The following is a 15,315-nucleotide window of genomic DNA, read 5'->3' on the forward strand; positions in this document are numbered from 1 at the left end:
CTTGTTTACTTATAAATGATATGTTTCATGCAACATTAAAAGTTGGAAAATGTTGAAGTGGTAAACCCACAGATTTGTGTGCATTATTGTACATGCTGTCATATGTTAATGTCACATTTAGGTGGCAGAATTTGTTGTCATGGTGAATGCTTACAAGACTACGTCAATGTTTTTAGTAAGTTTAAACTAGTAATTGTAGAGAAATAAAACCTTTCATATGAATTAATCATTTTATCTTAAAATCCTATAATATTCTGATACTGTTTATTGTAATAAAGATTAATTAATCGCGAGTTTGAATAAAAAATTAATTCAAAAGGACTTTTGAAAAAAATAATCTCATAAATCACAGTTGCGATTTTTAGGGGAAAGAAATCGCAATTACAGTAAATTTTCCAAAATTGTTCAGCATTAAAACTGAGCTAAATCGACAGAAGGCCATCTTGATGAATTCCATGATGTTTACGTCGATCTGTTGGAATAGTCACTTGCAATGACTAGAGATCGTCAACCTGTGTGATCAATCATTATGGAAAAAAGGGTAAACCTGGTTAATGTCTGGTTTTCATTTCAGGTAGTTATTTTTTATCTCATAATCAGTGATACTAACAATTCAGTCCACATTTGTACGTCTCCAAGAGAAATATCAGACCCTAAAATGGCTACAATGAAACTTTAAAATGATTGACAGCACTGTTCTAACCTCCCTGTCTTTCTCTTTTCCCTCCAGGTTGAAGAAGGCTAACATTGGCTTTGATCACATGTTCGAGGAGGTGCCCATTGTTATCAAAAACTCTCACCTTATCAATGTGCTGATGTGGGAGCTGGAAGACAAGTCCACAGTCGCTGACAAACACGAACTACTCAACCTATCCAGCAGGTCAGGATCATTGAGCACTTACTCAGAAACCTCTGGCCAATTCCAAATTTTTCCGTTTGCCCAAGTCAAACAAGGTGCAGAGCTGCAGACTTTTTTTTTGGCTATGTAGATCCTCCCATCAACTTCGGAGCGTCATTTATGAATGTATGCTCTCTAGCGAGCCATAGCTAATGTGGCGCCTAGGCGAGATTTGATATGGCACCCCCCACCATTGACCATTCACATACGTTTACAAAAGAAGTTTAAAATTTAACATTGCATTTAATTTATAAGATCACTCACTTTCAAATATGAACTGGAACATAGTCACAAAATTCATCTTGCCTTCTTTGTTAATTAGTTGATTGTTAATTTTTTTTTCATTTCTTCAGATAAACGGAGGTTCTTTTTTTTTTACCTCTACTAGTTTCGACATGCAATTGCTGTCTTCTTCAAGAGCTTTAAAAAAGTCCTCTTCATGATCCAATCACATCCAGGTGGCATCACTTTCTTTTCGACGTTGAAACTAGTAGAGGTAGAAAATAACCCCCGTTTTCCTGAGGAAATGAAAAAAAAAACTAACATAAAGAAGAGAAAATGAATTTTGTGACTCTATACCCGGAATCTTTTTTATTAGTTTTATTAGATCGATAATTTGTCAATACCATTTTCAATTGATATCGAATTATCAGCCCACCCCTAGTGCTATCATCTTAATTGTCTTTTTTATTCATTTAACAAATTCAAGGTGTAACGTGTAACCGTCATGGCAGCAGCGGCGGCAGTCCACACTCGAACACGGAACATATGTATAGAATTCACAGAGTATGTCGTATGATAGCAGATGTGTGTGTTTGCGTGTGCGTGCGTGTTTGTGTAGTCATGGTCGTGGTCATAAATGAAAAAAGTACAACAATAATCTTGGAAATATGACGAGGTCATCAAGTGAACAGCCGCAAACTGCTGATGAGCCATCCTCGTCAGTTGACGTCACTTTCAGCGCTTGTATATCACAAAATATTATTTTGCAGTATAAGCCATTTCTAAATGCTGTTCATATGTTAGAGGTGTTAATAAAAAGCAAAAACTTAAGCATCAAAGTCACCGTTCTTACGGTTGTTTTCACAAAAATGTAATTTTGTCATGATTTTGGGAAAAGCTGCTGAATTTTTTTTTTTTTTTAAACTTGGGTATATTTTACTGCTAATTACTAGAGAATGGGAAAAGGACAAATCAAACTTTTTATATTAATAATCATAGAACACAGCATTCCGTGTTTCTTGAAACATCTGTCAAAATGGTGTGAAAATGCTGGAGATATTAGTGAAAATGTTTTTCTAATGTGTTTTATTTATTTTTTTATTGTTGTTGTTTGTTGAGTTGCTGCACCTTGATAACGTTTCTCCAATTTTTTTATTTGTAACAACTATGCCAAGATTATTACCATAATAGCATTCTGGAGTAAGTTTTAGCAATATATATTACTTGGTGTGCAAGAATATTTAAGAATGTTTTCCCATAGTTAGGGGCTCACTTTACTACGGCCGATTTGCAAAATGTCATGCATATTAAACCACAGTATAGCTCCTACAGAATTGTATTTCGATTTCTGAGTCTTTTAGCTTCTGCCTCCAGGTGTTAGTAAGCAATCATTTATGGAAATAAACTGCTGCAAGTCATGAAACAGCTGTGAAGCTGCTGCTAATAAAAAAAGCTTCCCCGGGGGCAGGTGTGAGAAATTGGCACAATGATGACTGTCGATCCATGTTTGCATATCTAAATACTCCAGTGTAGCACATTATGAATTAGACATTTGGGTTTCAAATGAAAAGATGCAAATCAGAAAAAGTTCAGAGTTCCTGCTTTTATTTCATAGTACAGACCCAGCCATGTGGCTCCTCTCATGACTTACGACTCTGTTCCCCCTCATTTCTTGAGTAAGTATTGGTAAATCCGTCTTGGCCGTTATCAACAGCAATCTGTCTTCTGGTGTACCTCCCCAACAATTTAAACTTGTTGTGGTGTAACCCTTGCTCCCTTGCTCAAGACACTCAGCCTTGATCAAGATTTACTGTCAAAATTTCGACCCGTTTCCACTTTGTAAGTAGCAGTTGTTGTTTTAAAATGCTTTATAACAGAGGTATTCAATTAAATGTCTCAGAGGTCCACGACTAAAATTTCTTCCAATTAAAAGGTCCGAACCAAAGTCCAACTTCCCTTAATGTCTAGCCTATGTTCACATTTTTATATAGTTTCAATATTTATTCATTTCCAACAGAGCGCACTTATATACTAAATATTTAGCAATGTTCCCATTAAACACCTTTGCCAGTCAAACAAATATAAGGCGTTTATTTCACATCAATCAAATGCTTTGTTTACGATCCAGTGCCAATTGCGCAACAGACCAAAAGATTTGATTGGCTCAAATCAGTGACGCTTTTTCCGTATTAACTAGAATTGCAGCGTCAACGTTTGCGAATGCGCCCTGAAAAAAATTCATCATAGATTGGTCATGGGATCCGCGGAAGAGAGTGCTGCTGACAGTATGCCTTGCTAAAAAGTTAGCAAGGTCGATGCGTGTTGTTTTAAATTAATGGACGGAGAAATTTAATTTCGTTCTGGCTGCAGCCGATTCAAAACCAGTGTGCATCATATGCTCCGAAACCGTCGCAGCATTGCGAAGCGCCACTACGAAACAAAGCACCGCCCTTTTGTGCAAAGTTATCCGCTGAAGTTTGAGGTGAGCGCACGCAAAAACGTCGAACTTCGAGTGCAGCATAACAGATTTTTACATTTCCGTTTACAGCCCAGCGGCATGCAAACGAATGTTCACTAAAAGTATCATGGATTTTGGGGAAACGTAAAAAAAACATTCAGTGATGGGGAAGTTGTGATGGAGTGCTTAAATACGGTTGCACAAACATTATTTAAAGGAAAACACAAAGGCCAGATGTGTGAAATAATCTACCAAATCCCAATGGCCCTGACTCCGTTCCAAAACAGATTTAAGTCACTGGCAGGGCAGTCACAAACTCATTTTTCTCATTAAGAAAAGTTAAAAAAATATTCAAAAGAAAAGGTGGTGTCAAAGCTCATTTTGATGAGGACAGCCATTTTTATTGATTGTGTACTGAACATGTTGTCCTGTTTTACTTGGATAATTAGGCCTTCCGTTTTTTTTAGGCTGATAACGCTTTGATTTAAGAAAAAAAGGTAAAAGATGTTAACTCAATGCTTAGCACTTGATATATATCTGCAGGAGATATTTTGCAGTTTTTTTTCCTGGAAGTGGTGTCCTTAAGATCCTGGAGCCACATTTTCTTGAATGTGAAATAAACGCCTTATATTTGTTTGACTGGCAAAGGTGTTTAATGGGAACATTCATAAATATTTAGTATATAAGTGCGCTCTGTTGAAAATGACTAAATATTGAAACCAAATAATAATAAATATAGAATAAATGTGAACATAGGCTAGACATTAAGTGAAGTAGGACTTTGGTTCAGACCTTTTAATTGGAAGAAATTTTAGTCGTGGATCTCTGTGACTTTTAATTGAATACCTCTGCTCTACATTGTTGAGACGACACAGACCGTCTTGCTCACGCCCCCTGCTGACATTAATTTTACACCAAAAACAAGGATGTGCTGGCGACTTCAGGGTTTTAATTTTTCTTCGCGCTTCCTCTTCTTTCAAATTTACAGTCTCAGAGTAAGGTATGTTCCACCACCTGTTGATCAAGAATATAATTACAACCAGAATAGACAAGATTCAGAACAATGCAAGCGTTCGTAACTGAAGTATTTCTTTCCATGCAAAATGGTAGTACCACAAATCCAGAATCAGCGATGGAGGGGATTTACCAAACAGTAGAAATTCAAATGTCAAATTCCATTAAATTCCAACTTTGGGGGAAAACAAAAAACATCAGAGTGTAAACCACCATCATGTGTGGTATCAAGCAAGTCCTCAGTTCAAGCAATTAATTCTCTTTGTGTAAGGATAGGCTGTGCTTTTTCTTTGTCTTTTTTTACATTGATTCCAAAAGATGGCAGCCTCAACATGGGCTATTCCGAGAAGAATGTGATAAGACAATAATATAGATTAGAATTAATAGTTTGGTCCTCGCATATCCTACTGAAAATTCGATCGAGTAATCGTGTGTTGAGATAAAAATATAAAAATGTTTGTTTGCTTAGTTAAAAATGCAAAAGACAAAAAAAAACATATTACTCATTAACGAGCAACTGGTTTTAATTTTTGGATAATCAACATTTTATTCAATTTAAACTGCATCCCAGCACACTGTTTATCTGAGAATTTAGAAATTCTCTTCCCATTTTTTCAAACAAAAATTTCAATGTTTTTAAACATATGCTTCACCTTTTTAACGTATATTTATATAAATTCACTTAATCAATTCTCATTTCCATATTTACATATTGCGGCTCAGGGGATGACTGGTTGGCACATCCCCCGTAGACAGATGGGATAGGTTTCAGCACGCCCGCGAGCCTTGTGAGGATGGATGGATGGATGGACAGTTCCAGATTTAAACAAATCTTTGCCTATTGACATTACACAATACCACAGAACTAAAACACATTTGCGTAAGCCGTGCGTGTTAAAAAAATTATCAGTTGGAACGGCAACTGTGCCCGGCTGTCGGCTTCAAAGTGTGCAGAGTCATTTACGTCCATTAAAACTGCCCCTGATGGTTGCAGTAGAATTCATTCGGAAGTCTACAACACCGTTTTACCTGGCAATTTACAGCAAAATGCATCCCAACTAATCGAGAGAAGCTAAATCACAATAATCCAAAACCACCTGACACACAACAAATTACTTCATCAGGGGTAAAAAATGGAACCACTTGGAAATCTGAGTGAATGCAGTTTTATTTGAGGGATCAAGGTTGTTAACATACTGTAGATGATATAGTTGCTCACAGTGATGGATTTCTTGAATCTGAATTACTAGATTTCAAATGCTTCTATTATGTTGCAAGAGTCAGTATTTGTAAATATCTTTCTCCCCCAATTTTTAGCAGGGTGCACATTCATTCAAGCGCTGCTATCGGCCACAGCTCACGCCGAGTCAAAAAACACATTGCCTGCCCGCTTAATGGTGGAATATTTGAATTGTGACATCATGAATACAATGGCATGACAAAATTAAACGCAAAATAAAGAAAAAAATTTTCTGTTTGATGAAAAGAAAAAAGTAGAAATAGACATTGTATTTCAGTTCAGTTCAAATACGAAACTTGCTTGGCTCAACTCCAGCTCACACTGCTCAAAGCAGTGCTCAGTTTTCCTCAGATCGCCTCTTTCGTTCTTTTTTTATGATATTAGTACTGTATGCGGTGCAATTAGCAAGGCAGAGTTGTAAACGGCTGGTTTCCCATTGGCCTCCACTCCAGGCAAGTTGTTTTTTTTTCTTTTTATGAGGTTTTCTCAGCTCTCCTCTGTTTTGGGTTGTATGTGAAGTTCCTTGGAAAGCTAGTTTTGTAACGTACGCGATGCATTTGACAAGACAAAGCTGTAAAAATCCGTGATTCAAATACACACACCCCATATCAGTATACACATCAACAAAAATGTACACGGAGCCAAAATGTACATGGACCAGGCAGCCCTTGTGGGCACAGTTGTAATTTAGATAAACAGTTTCAATGTATTTTCTTCTTCCATTTTGAATTGGACAAACCTTCTCAAATGAAACGGCATAATTCCAGCGAGAGCACTTCAAACTAGCAGCCTTGTCAAGATTGAACTTGCAACAGCAGTGAGGCTCTCCACTTAAAATGGGGCTCGTGGGAAGAAACAGCAAGGCTGATAGTGTTGTCTTTTGTTAGTGTTGCCAGTGTGGCAATGCTGGGAAAAGATCAGAGGTGTGATACGATACAAAAGTAAGAGATGGAGCAGCAGCACAAGGGAAGGGTCCTCAAATCGCACCTGTGTTTTCTTAAATCTCCTGGGAGAAGTTTGTTAGATTCTTCCCAAGACATGTCACAGCTGCACTGAATCAGTGAGAAAAAAAATGTGTATATTTGTGGAATCCATGCCTGTGTCGATATACAGTAGACAGGTCTTTCAGTAAATATTTTTAAGGTCTGTTTCTTGCTCTCTGTGGTTAAGCAAACACCTTGTAACATTGAATGAGTTTAAAATGGCGCAAATTATGTACAAAGTACATAACATGCACTGCCACAAAACTCAGAAGCTGTGTCACAAGCATACTAATTACACATGATACAAATAATAATCTATGAAAAAAAATTGTTATATTTGACAAAATAATAGTTTTCCCGAAGCGAGATTCTGCCGAGCGACAAACCCGGAAGTGTGACGTCATACCAATGGAACTATGGCAGAGCTCAACATAGAAAGTATATTAAGCCAGTCAGAAATTGACACACAAAGCGAAATCTCAAACGTATCTGAGGGGATCAATCTATTTGAAGCGTTGGAGGAAGGGGCGTATGTTGGAATTATGTTCGTTGGACCATATATGTCAGGAAGAACGAAAATATGTACATTTGCGGAGACAATTTCAACATGGTCACAATGAATTGGCGACTATTGATGCTCTGTCTCTCTCGGTCTCTCGCTCTCTCTCTCTCTCTCTCTCTCTCTCTCTCTCTCGCTCGCTCTCTGTCTCTGTTTGTCTGTCTCTCTCTCTACCCAATTCTGCTCTCAGTGCAGCTTTGATTGGCTCCTATTGAGCAACGCACTCCAATCACAAAGCTGCGGTCTCTCTCACTCCTTTCTCTTTTTTTCCTTCTTATTCTCTGCACAGTAATATGATATGCACTTCCAGCCTGAATCTAAGTATGAGATTTAAGTGTTCCAATATACAATACAATCAAAAAAATATGCATCTGTGGATGTATTACCAAGCATTCCCCAAGCAGAGCAGCGGAAAGCAGCAAGATTGGGCGACGCCGCAATGAGGCATCAAAATTTATTTTCATTTTTTCACAACAATGTCGTGTTAAGTTAATTGCCTTCATTTATGAAATGTATACTGTTTGGTAGGGAGGTCCCGAGACAACTTTTTTCACTTCCAATCCGATACTGATATCGCGGTAATGTCGATATCGTCCAATAGAATATCTATAGGGATGATACGTGCTTTCATTTTTTTTTAATTAATTCTTAGAGGAGACTTGATCAAGTTGTACTATTAAAATAAATAAAAATACTAAGTAACGGTAGGTATGAGAAACTATAACCTTATTCCAAACATTTGGGTTACAAGAAAATACAGTAAGTATTCCCACCTACAGACCTCTGTCAAACAGAAATTCCCTCACCCGGAAAAAATGTATGCATTAAATTTTCTACTACGATATTACATTGACAATCAATTCCTCACAACGGAAATTCCGATATCCGGAACCTGGAAGCGATAGCGTTGTCCGCAGTAGCGCAAACTCAACTCCATACAACGGAAAAACTTTGACCACTTCGCCATGATCCGATCCCAAATGGCGACATGTAAATAACTTCTTTGGCATGAGTTTTACTGAAATTGCGAAAGATTCAAAATCCATTCATTTACGTTTACGTCTGTAGATCATGGCTTCCAAACGAAGAAGAACTGCAATGACTGTGGAAGAGAATGAAATGTATCCGATTAAGCAAAGCGGGATACAAATTAAAAAACAAGGAATTGATTCTGGCTCAGTGCAATTCCGGCACTATACCTTCTCAGAGGAAATTGCTTGATGGACAAAGTACAGCGGCGTAAATGAACGTGTCCTGGAATGCTTTAACTGTTGTCGTGCTAAAAACTTCCAGCTAACTGGACCGTTAATTAGAGAGACACTTCACACATGTACCGTTGTCATTTCCCACATAAGGAAATTCTGTTATACGGAAAGATTGGCCAATGGATATATGATCCCGTACTCGAGAATACTTACTGTATACTGCACTTGAATAAAATAAATGAACAATAAATTAAAGCAGGTCTGGAGACTGGTTGTAAACTGGTGTGCCCAACCCACAACCCTGGGTCGCACAGGCCCTTAAGTTAGAAAAAAATTAGCACAGGGTCACATTCACAGAGCTGGCTATTTACAGAAATTCACTTCCTGAACAACTTGTTAATTTTCCCAATTTAAAATTCTGTCACGAACATTACAGCAGGACTGCACATGGGATTGATTTAATATTTCAAGGAATAAATCACTCACAGTTGTATTTAATTAAAAGTGACCTTTCAGCTGTGGACATTGCACATACCCATGCGCACAAGCATATTTTTAAATAAATGCAGGACCCTATTTCGGTGCAGATGGTCATTTTCAAGATATTATATATACACCAAAATAAATAGTTTAATAAAGTGATTCTCAAATAGTGGGGCGCGCCGATGCTGAGGGGGGCGCGTGTGACCCTGGGGTACATGCTTTTTTCCCGCCGTACTATAGTACGGCTAAACGATCGTTTTGGGACCGCAACGCAAATTTGAGATCGTCAACGCTGCGGTTTGTGCCCCGAGTTTACGCAGTTGGTCATGCAGTACTGATTAAAAAAAAAAAAGCATCACCGTGCCTCTCGTTGTCCCGGAAGTAATTTCTTTCTGTGCTACTTGAATGCTAGCCGTCAAGCTATCTTGCGTCGCAGCAGTATGAGCTTTATTTCTACTATGTCTAAATCCGTGCACAGCAGCAGCAACGAGCTGCGTGATGACAAATAAACAACCCCACTATCAAGTAGCCTTCTAAACGAGGAGGTGAACGAGGGGGCGCTAAGCGTGCCAAGTGCCTCGATGTACGCCCAACTTTTAACAGAAGTCTGACTCGAACCGCGTTTGGGCGGAGAGCCAGCGGCTCTGAGCAGAAATGTTGTATTGCAATCATTACGTATCGAAACATAAAATAAGACGACGGCTACGTTAGCAATTTACCAGACGCTCTCGGACCAGAACACGGAAACGGATGACGTCATCACGACGAAGAGGTTCGATGTCAAACGTATAGTAAATATTTATCATCTCATCAATATTTGCACCACAGAGTACTGAGTTTCGAGATCCTCACAATAATAGTTCTCAAAATTATATTTCTTAGCAATTTTGCTTTGCTAAGGGACATTTTATTGACATAATCTAACATCAATATACAAATGAAATGTACATAAGTACAAAATGTAAAAAAAAAAATGGTCGCGGTGTGGGGGAGGGGCGCGAATTGTTTTCTTCTTGGTAGGGGGGCGCATGACGGAAAATAATTGAGAAGCACTGGTTTAATATATCACTCACCATAGCTGCACTGCAGCTGTTATTCCAACAAGTATTATTGACTATTACGACAGTAACGACACCGCCAAGCTACAAAGTTAAAGAATTTAAACTATAAGCTAATGATGATTATTTCAATAGCAGCTGTAATCATGTTTACTGTTGATAATCAGTCAACTAGCAAAACAATCGTTTGTGCAAGCCCTAATGTTTTAGGATTTTTATGCAACACAGTGCTGTTTTTCTTTATTACAACAAAATAGCATATTTTGTGGGGGTTGGAGCAGGTTGATGGAATTTCAAATTGAAAACTGAATAAATTGAGGTACGAGCTGGATGACAGAACGTATTAAACTTCCAAACTTCTCTGAATCTGATAAGTCAAGATACAACTTTAGAGCGGTCCTAATGAACTTTTTATGTATAAACACTCTCAAATCTGATTCTTACCTGACTTATAGTAATAACCGTATCTGGACATTAATATTTCATCCTCAATTGAAAACATTAGCTCTGAAAATTCACCATTATTCTTGCATAAGCTCCATTCACCCTGAGCGATGAGCCCACTGAGCAAGAAAAGCAATCTGCTATTATCAGCATTCCTGTGGTCAAGGGAAAGGTTGCAACTTCATGGCATTAATCCATCCCTCCTTTAAGTATAGAAACTTTGACCTGATAGCAATCTGATTGCAACACCTTTTGTCATTATCTTTTGAATTACAAGAAGGCATGATCAATATTTTTTATAATGGCAACAATGTATCAAATGTCAGTGTGTCCTCTTAGAGACGCCAGTCTTGATGATAAACCGACTAATACTTATCACCTAACTGCAGTTCCTCTCGGCTTTACAGTATAAAGGGAGTTTAGTGTCATTGTTTTGCTAAGGTCTCTGACCTTACTGCTTTACCTCAATGCTATTATTTATATTTGCAACAGAAAGCTCTTTTCTGAGAAGGACACCAACAAAACCTCTGACCAACAAAAATACTTTTAGTATTTAAAGAATATTTACCAAATGGCAATTAATATTAGAGGTCGGAAACATAAACCCAAAGCTAATGACACACTCATCTTGGCTCAGAGAGATGGATACACTAAATGATCAATATTAGTCACAAGAAGAACATTAATGGAAATTGAACAGCATCAATTTATTGCCTTCACAACACAATGTGGCAAAGAAACAAAATACATGAAAATGAAATTTATGTGGAGTTCTTCTACGAACAGCTAAACATTGACAAATGGGTAGTTTTTTGCGTTCATATCTGAGTCAATGAGAAGAATAAATGATAATTTTATAATTTTGTAGCAGTTAGCCACTAGCGGTTATTGTTAGCAACTTGCTAATCAGCAATTAGCACCCTCTTTCACTCATTTTATCACAGTAAAATATGATAAACATAACAAAATAGTGTTCAACACTTTTAGGACCGATTGCTTTTACCAAATTTCTTTACCAGGATGTAGTTAAGCTAAAACAACTTATTATATAGCACATTAGCATTGAGGCCTAACCTCGTAGGAAACAAAGGCCTTACTTACTGAAGCTCGACATGAGGACTCATTCGATGCAAAATAACTCCTCACATCAATATACGTGCACACTTCGTTTTCCTAAAAAATCAAGCGACTCATTATGTACTGATATGAGGAAGTTAATCAAGGGAGGTTGCTGTACTTTGTGGTGGGATAATGTACTCCCTCAAAATAGCATAGTGCGGTTTTCCAACCATACATTTTATGTGGGTTACATTTCGATTTATTATTTATCAATTGTGGTTATGTAAAGCCCTTTGAGACTGTCTGTGATTAAGGCCTATACAAATAAAATTGACTTGACTTGACTTTAATGAATCGATATTGGGCTGTGAAATGGAAAATAGAATAAATTTGATTAATCAATTTATTATTTTTAAGCCCAGCTTTAATTTCAAGCGAGCAAAAGTATTGTAATAGACATTATTAAATTAACTTACAGTAAATAACATGTAATATTTGGTGGTATAACCCTTAATTGCAATAACTGCATCAAGCCATTGATTTGACCAGACTATTCTATTCTTTATTTGAAAGGCTTTTATAGGCCTTTACTGCAGCCTCTTTCAGTTCTCCATTATTTCTGGATGTTCCTCCCTTCAGTCTCCTCCACAGGAGGTAAAATGCAGGCTCGATTGGCTTATTTATATATTTATCTGAATTATTGTTGTATTGCACTGGAGAGGGGAGCTCTCTAATCTCGTTGCACACTTGAGTACAATGACAATAAAGGGATTTCTGATTCTGATTCTTAAGCTCTGCTAATTGACTTTTTCGCCCCGATGAAGTACTTTATTGTGTTTTGGGTCATTGTCTTGTTGCATGATGACGCTTCTGGAGAGTAAAACAATGCAGTAATGGATATCTTTCCTACAGTAACCATTTGGAGAAGAGCCTTCAGCTCCTGATGGACAGAGTGGATGACATGAACCAAGACATAGTCAAGTATAACACCTACAGCCGCAATCTGAGCAAACAGCAGCAGCAGAAGCACCAGGTAATTCTCACACGTGTATATGCACACAAACTTTTCGTAGAAGCAATTACACACCACCCACAGTTGATTGAAGCCAAGGTGCAAAGAAAATCTCCACGGCATACATATGAGTCATATGGCTTCAAAAGTACAGATAGAAATACTGGGTCTCTGCAGAAAACTTGAGTTACTTTGCAGCCAGGGATCCATCCAATTGCAGAATGAAAGCTACAAAGCATCAGTTAGGGTAGTAGTTGTGAAGCCACGTGCACACACGCACACCCTTCACGTTTTTAATTTCATACCTATTCCCCACCTTTTTGTCTTTCTCAGTCCAACTCAGTAAGGCACCACACACAGTATTGTTCACTGTTCACTCAATGATACAAGGAACTAAGAAAATGCCATGCATAACCCAAGTGCTGCTAATCATTCTGGGAGTGCTTTAACCTCAGCCAATCAGATGGCCGGTTAGAGAGCTGCCGTGAGTGGTGTGCTGGCCATCTGTTGTGTAAAGGTTAATCTAACCCGTGATGTTTCTTGCTTGCAATCAATCATAAAACAGACGACAGACATGAAAATATGGAATATTATTTTTCCAACTTATTCACCCAAAATAAAAATAAAATAGCTTTATTGCGGAAAGAGATACAGTTGCTTTGAAGATACAGTATGAAAGGCAGGTGATTGGTTCCAGCCACAAGGTTGACCAACGAGAGCAAGAGTGGATTTATGTGCATCATCCCAGAATCTACCCTTGTTGTAGTAGCTCGGCTCATTGTCCGAATTAATAAACGAGCAGCTCTTTAGAACAACGGTCTGTTCGGAAACTCATAACGTTATTCTAATGCACAGTTAGGTTAGTCAGAGTCGAGCCGCATAAGCGGATAGTAAACAGCTGGTTTCAGAAGCTGTGAGCGGACCACGCTCAGCCATCTCGCCGAGAGCACGGCTCACTCGGCAAGCAAAGGATGACAAAGCATCGGCAAATACTATTTTAAAACAATTTTTTCACACTTTTCTCGCTGGTTGTATATGCGTGTCTAGCGCACACATGCACAGTAGTAGTGATGCGGAAAACAATGTGGGTACAGGAGTGTCATGGTTGCTTGGTGTTTGCAACAGAGTCCTAAAGTTATGATACATTTCAACCACGAATACTTAGGATGCAAACCTCCCTTTCATGGCAGTATGGCAGGTATGCTTGAACATCACGAAAGGAAGCTTGTGGCTGATTCCTGATTTCATTTCTCACACAGGGAAAGTTGTTTGTGGAAGCTAGCTGTAGTTAGCACACACAGGTTACTGTGTGTGTTTGATTGAACTTTGTAACTCACGCTATCATGATGTCCTTTTTGGTACACTATAATATAGTAGTGTCTACTTAGGATTAATACAATACAATACAATAAGGAGGCATTAGTCAACAAACTCATGTTTATGAACAACTAAAACCGTGCGTGTATGCCCATGTTTTACAGCGAAGGAGAAAGATCTCATACTCTCTCTCGCAAATGGAGTGATACATTCATTTGCCACAAGCCCTCATTGGCATCCCATCGCAAGAAACCTCTGAATTAAGTTTGTTGCAATATACTACATTGTAGTGCTAACAAAAAAATAAAAATGTTGCTCTTAATACAGGGTGACCCCCCCGCCCCCCCCAAAAAACAGGCCCCAACTCTAATTAGGCCCCGTTTCTTAGTGTTTTGTCCGAATGAAATGACACTTTGGTCATAACTAGTTTATTATATTCAAAACATCACATCAAAACACTTGGGTCTTTGGCCTTTTTTTCTCCGTTCTACAGCTTATGTTCTAGATTGCCTCCATTTAGCTCCGTGCATTTCTTGAGGCGCACCATGAAGTTGTCCATGATGTTCTTACAGACTGAATTGGTAATGACTCTCATTTCCTCCCTGATGGGTTTCTTGAGTTCCGTGATGGTTCTGGGTTTCCCTGCGTAGACTCTGTCCTCAAGATAGCCCCAAAGAAAAAAAATCTCTCACCTCAAACCTGTCCCGAGATTGGCTGAAAGAGAACTTCGGAGGCCGAGTGAGTCACGCTAGCTCAGCGGCACATGCGTAAGCCTCCGGTTGTATTTCCTCAATGGGAGGGAGTTTGTGACGTGTTGGGCCGTGATAGGTCGAATCTGTTCCGTTGTTTTTTGTTTTTTGGATTGATAGTTTATCAATACCATTTTCTATTGATATCAATCACCCAACTATGGGGATACATATCTATCAAATTATTGTCACAACCCTAGGCACCACTGAGTGAGTGTTGGTTGACCTAGCTTCTCTTGAAAGGTCCGATTGAAAATAACCTTGCAAGTGTATCTGCAATTAAATCCACGCGTCTCCCTCCTTCGCCTTCGGCCATTATGGTTTAAAAAAGCAAGAATATATTTTAGATTTTCAAAAGGTCACCAATTACGTCCATCGGGGTGTGTTGATACTGCATAGCGCTGCCCACTCACGAGTGAGAATCCAATCACGACACGTTCATTACCTTCAACATAAGGCCAGCGAGAAGGCCTTACTGTCATCAACTCGTGATCTGTTTGGCCATCGCAACTGTCGATCAACTGTAAAAGCCCCGTTCGCTCACACACAACAGACGCCTGCGCAATTGTATCTGAAGGCCTCAGACCAATAGTGTGTGCTACTAGTATTATGCA

At 38.5% G+C, this 15,315-nt stretch overlaps 1 protein-coding gene across 1 annotated transcript in view; it reads left to right on the plus strand.

Moving 5' to 3' along the window:
- LOC148329652 (eukaryotic translation initiation factor 3 subunit H) overlaps positions 1 to 15,315 on the plus strand; it is a 76,483-nt gene that overhangs the window by 50,340 nt on the left and 10,828 nt on the right. The window contains exons 5-6 of the mRNA XM_088306216.1: positions 731 to 880; positions 12,536 to 12,656. Of these exons, the coding sequence (XP_088162342.1) occupies positions 731 to 880; positions 12,536 to 12,656 (271 nt within the window). The remainder of the gene's footprint in view (positions 1 to 730; positions 881 to 12,535; positions 12,657 to 15,315) is intronic.

This window comes from Idiotropiscis lumnitzeri, chromosome 10 (assembly GCF_059441095.1).
Source record: "Idiotropiscis lumnitzeri isolate Australia: NSW breed Sydney's pygmy pipehorse chromosome 10, RoL_Ilum_1.0, whole genome shotgun sequence".
Classification (NCBI taxonomy): Eukaryota; Metazoa; Chordata; class Actinopteri; order Syngnathiformes; family Syngnathidae; genus Idiotropiscis; species Idiotropiscis lumnitzeri.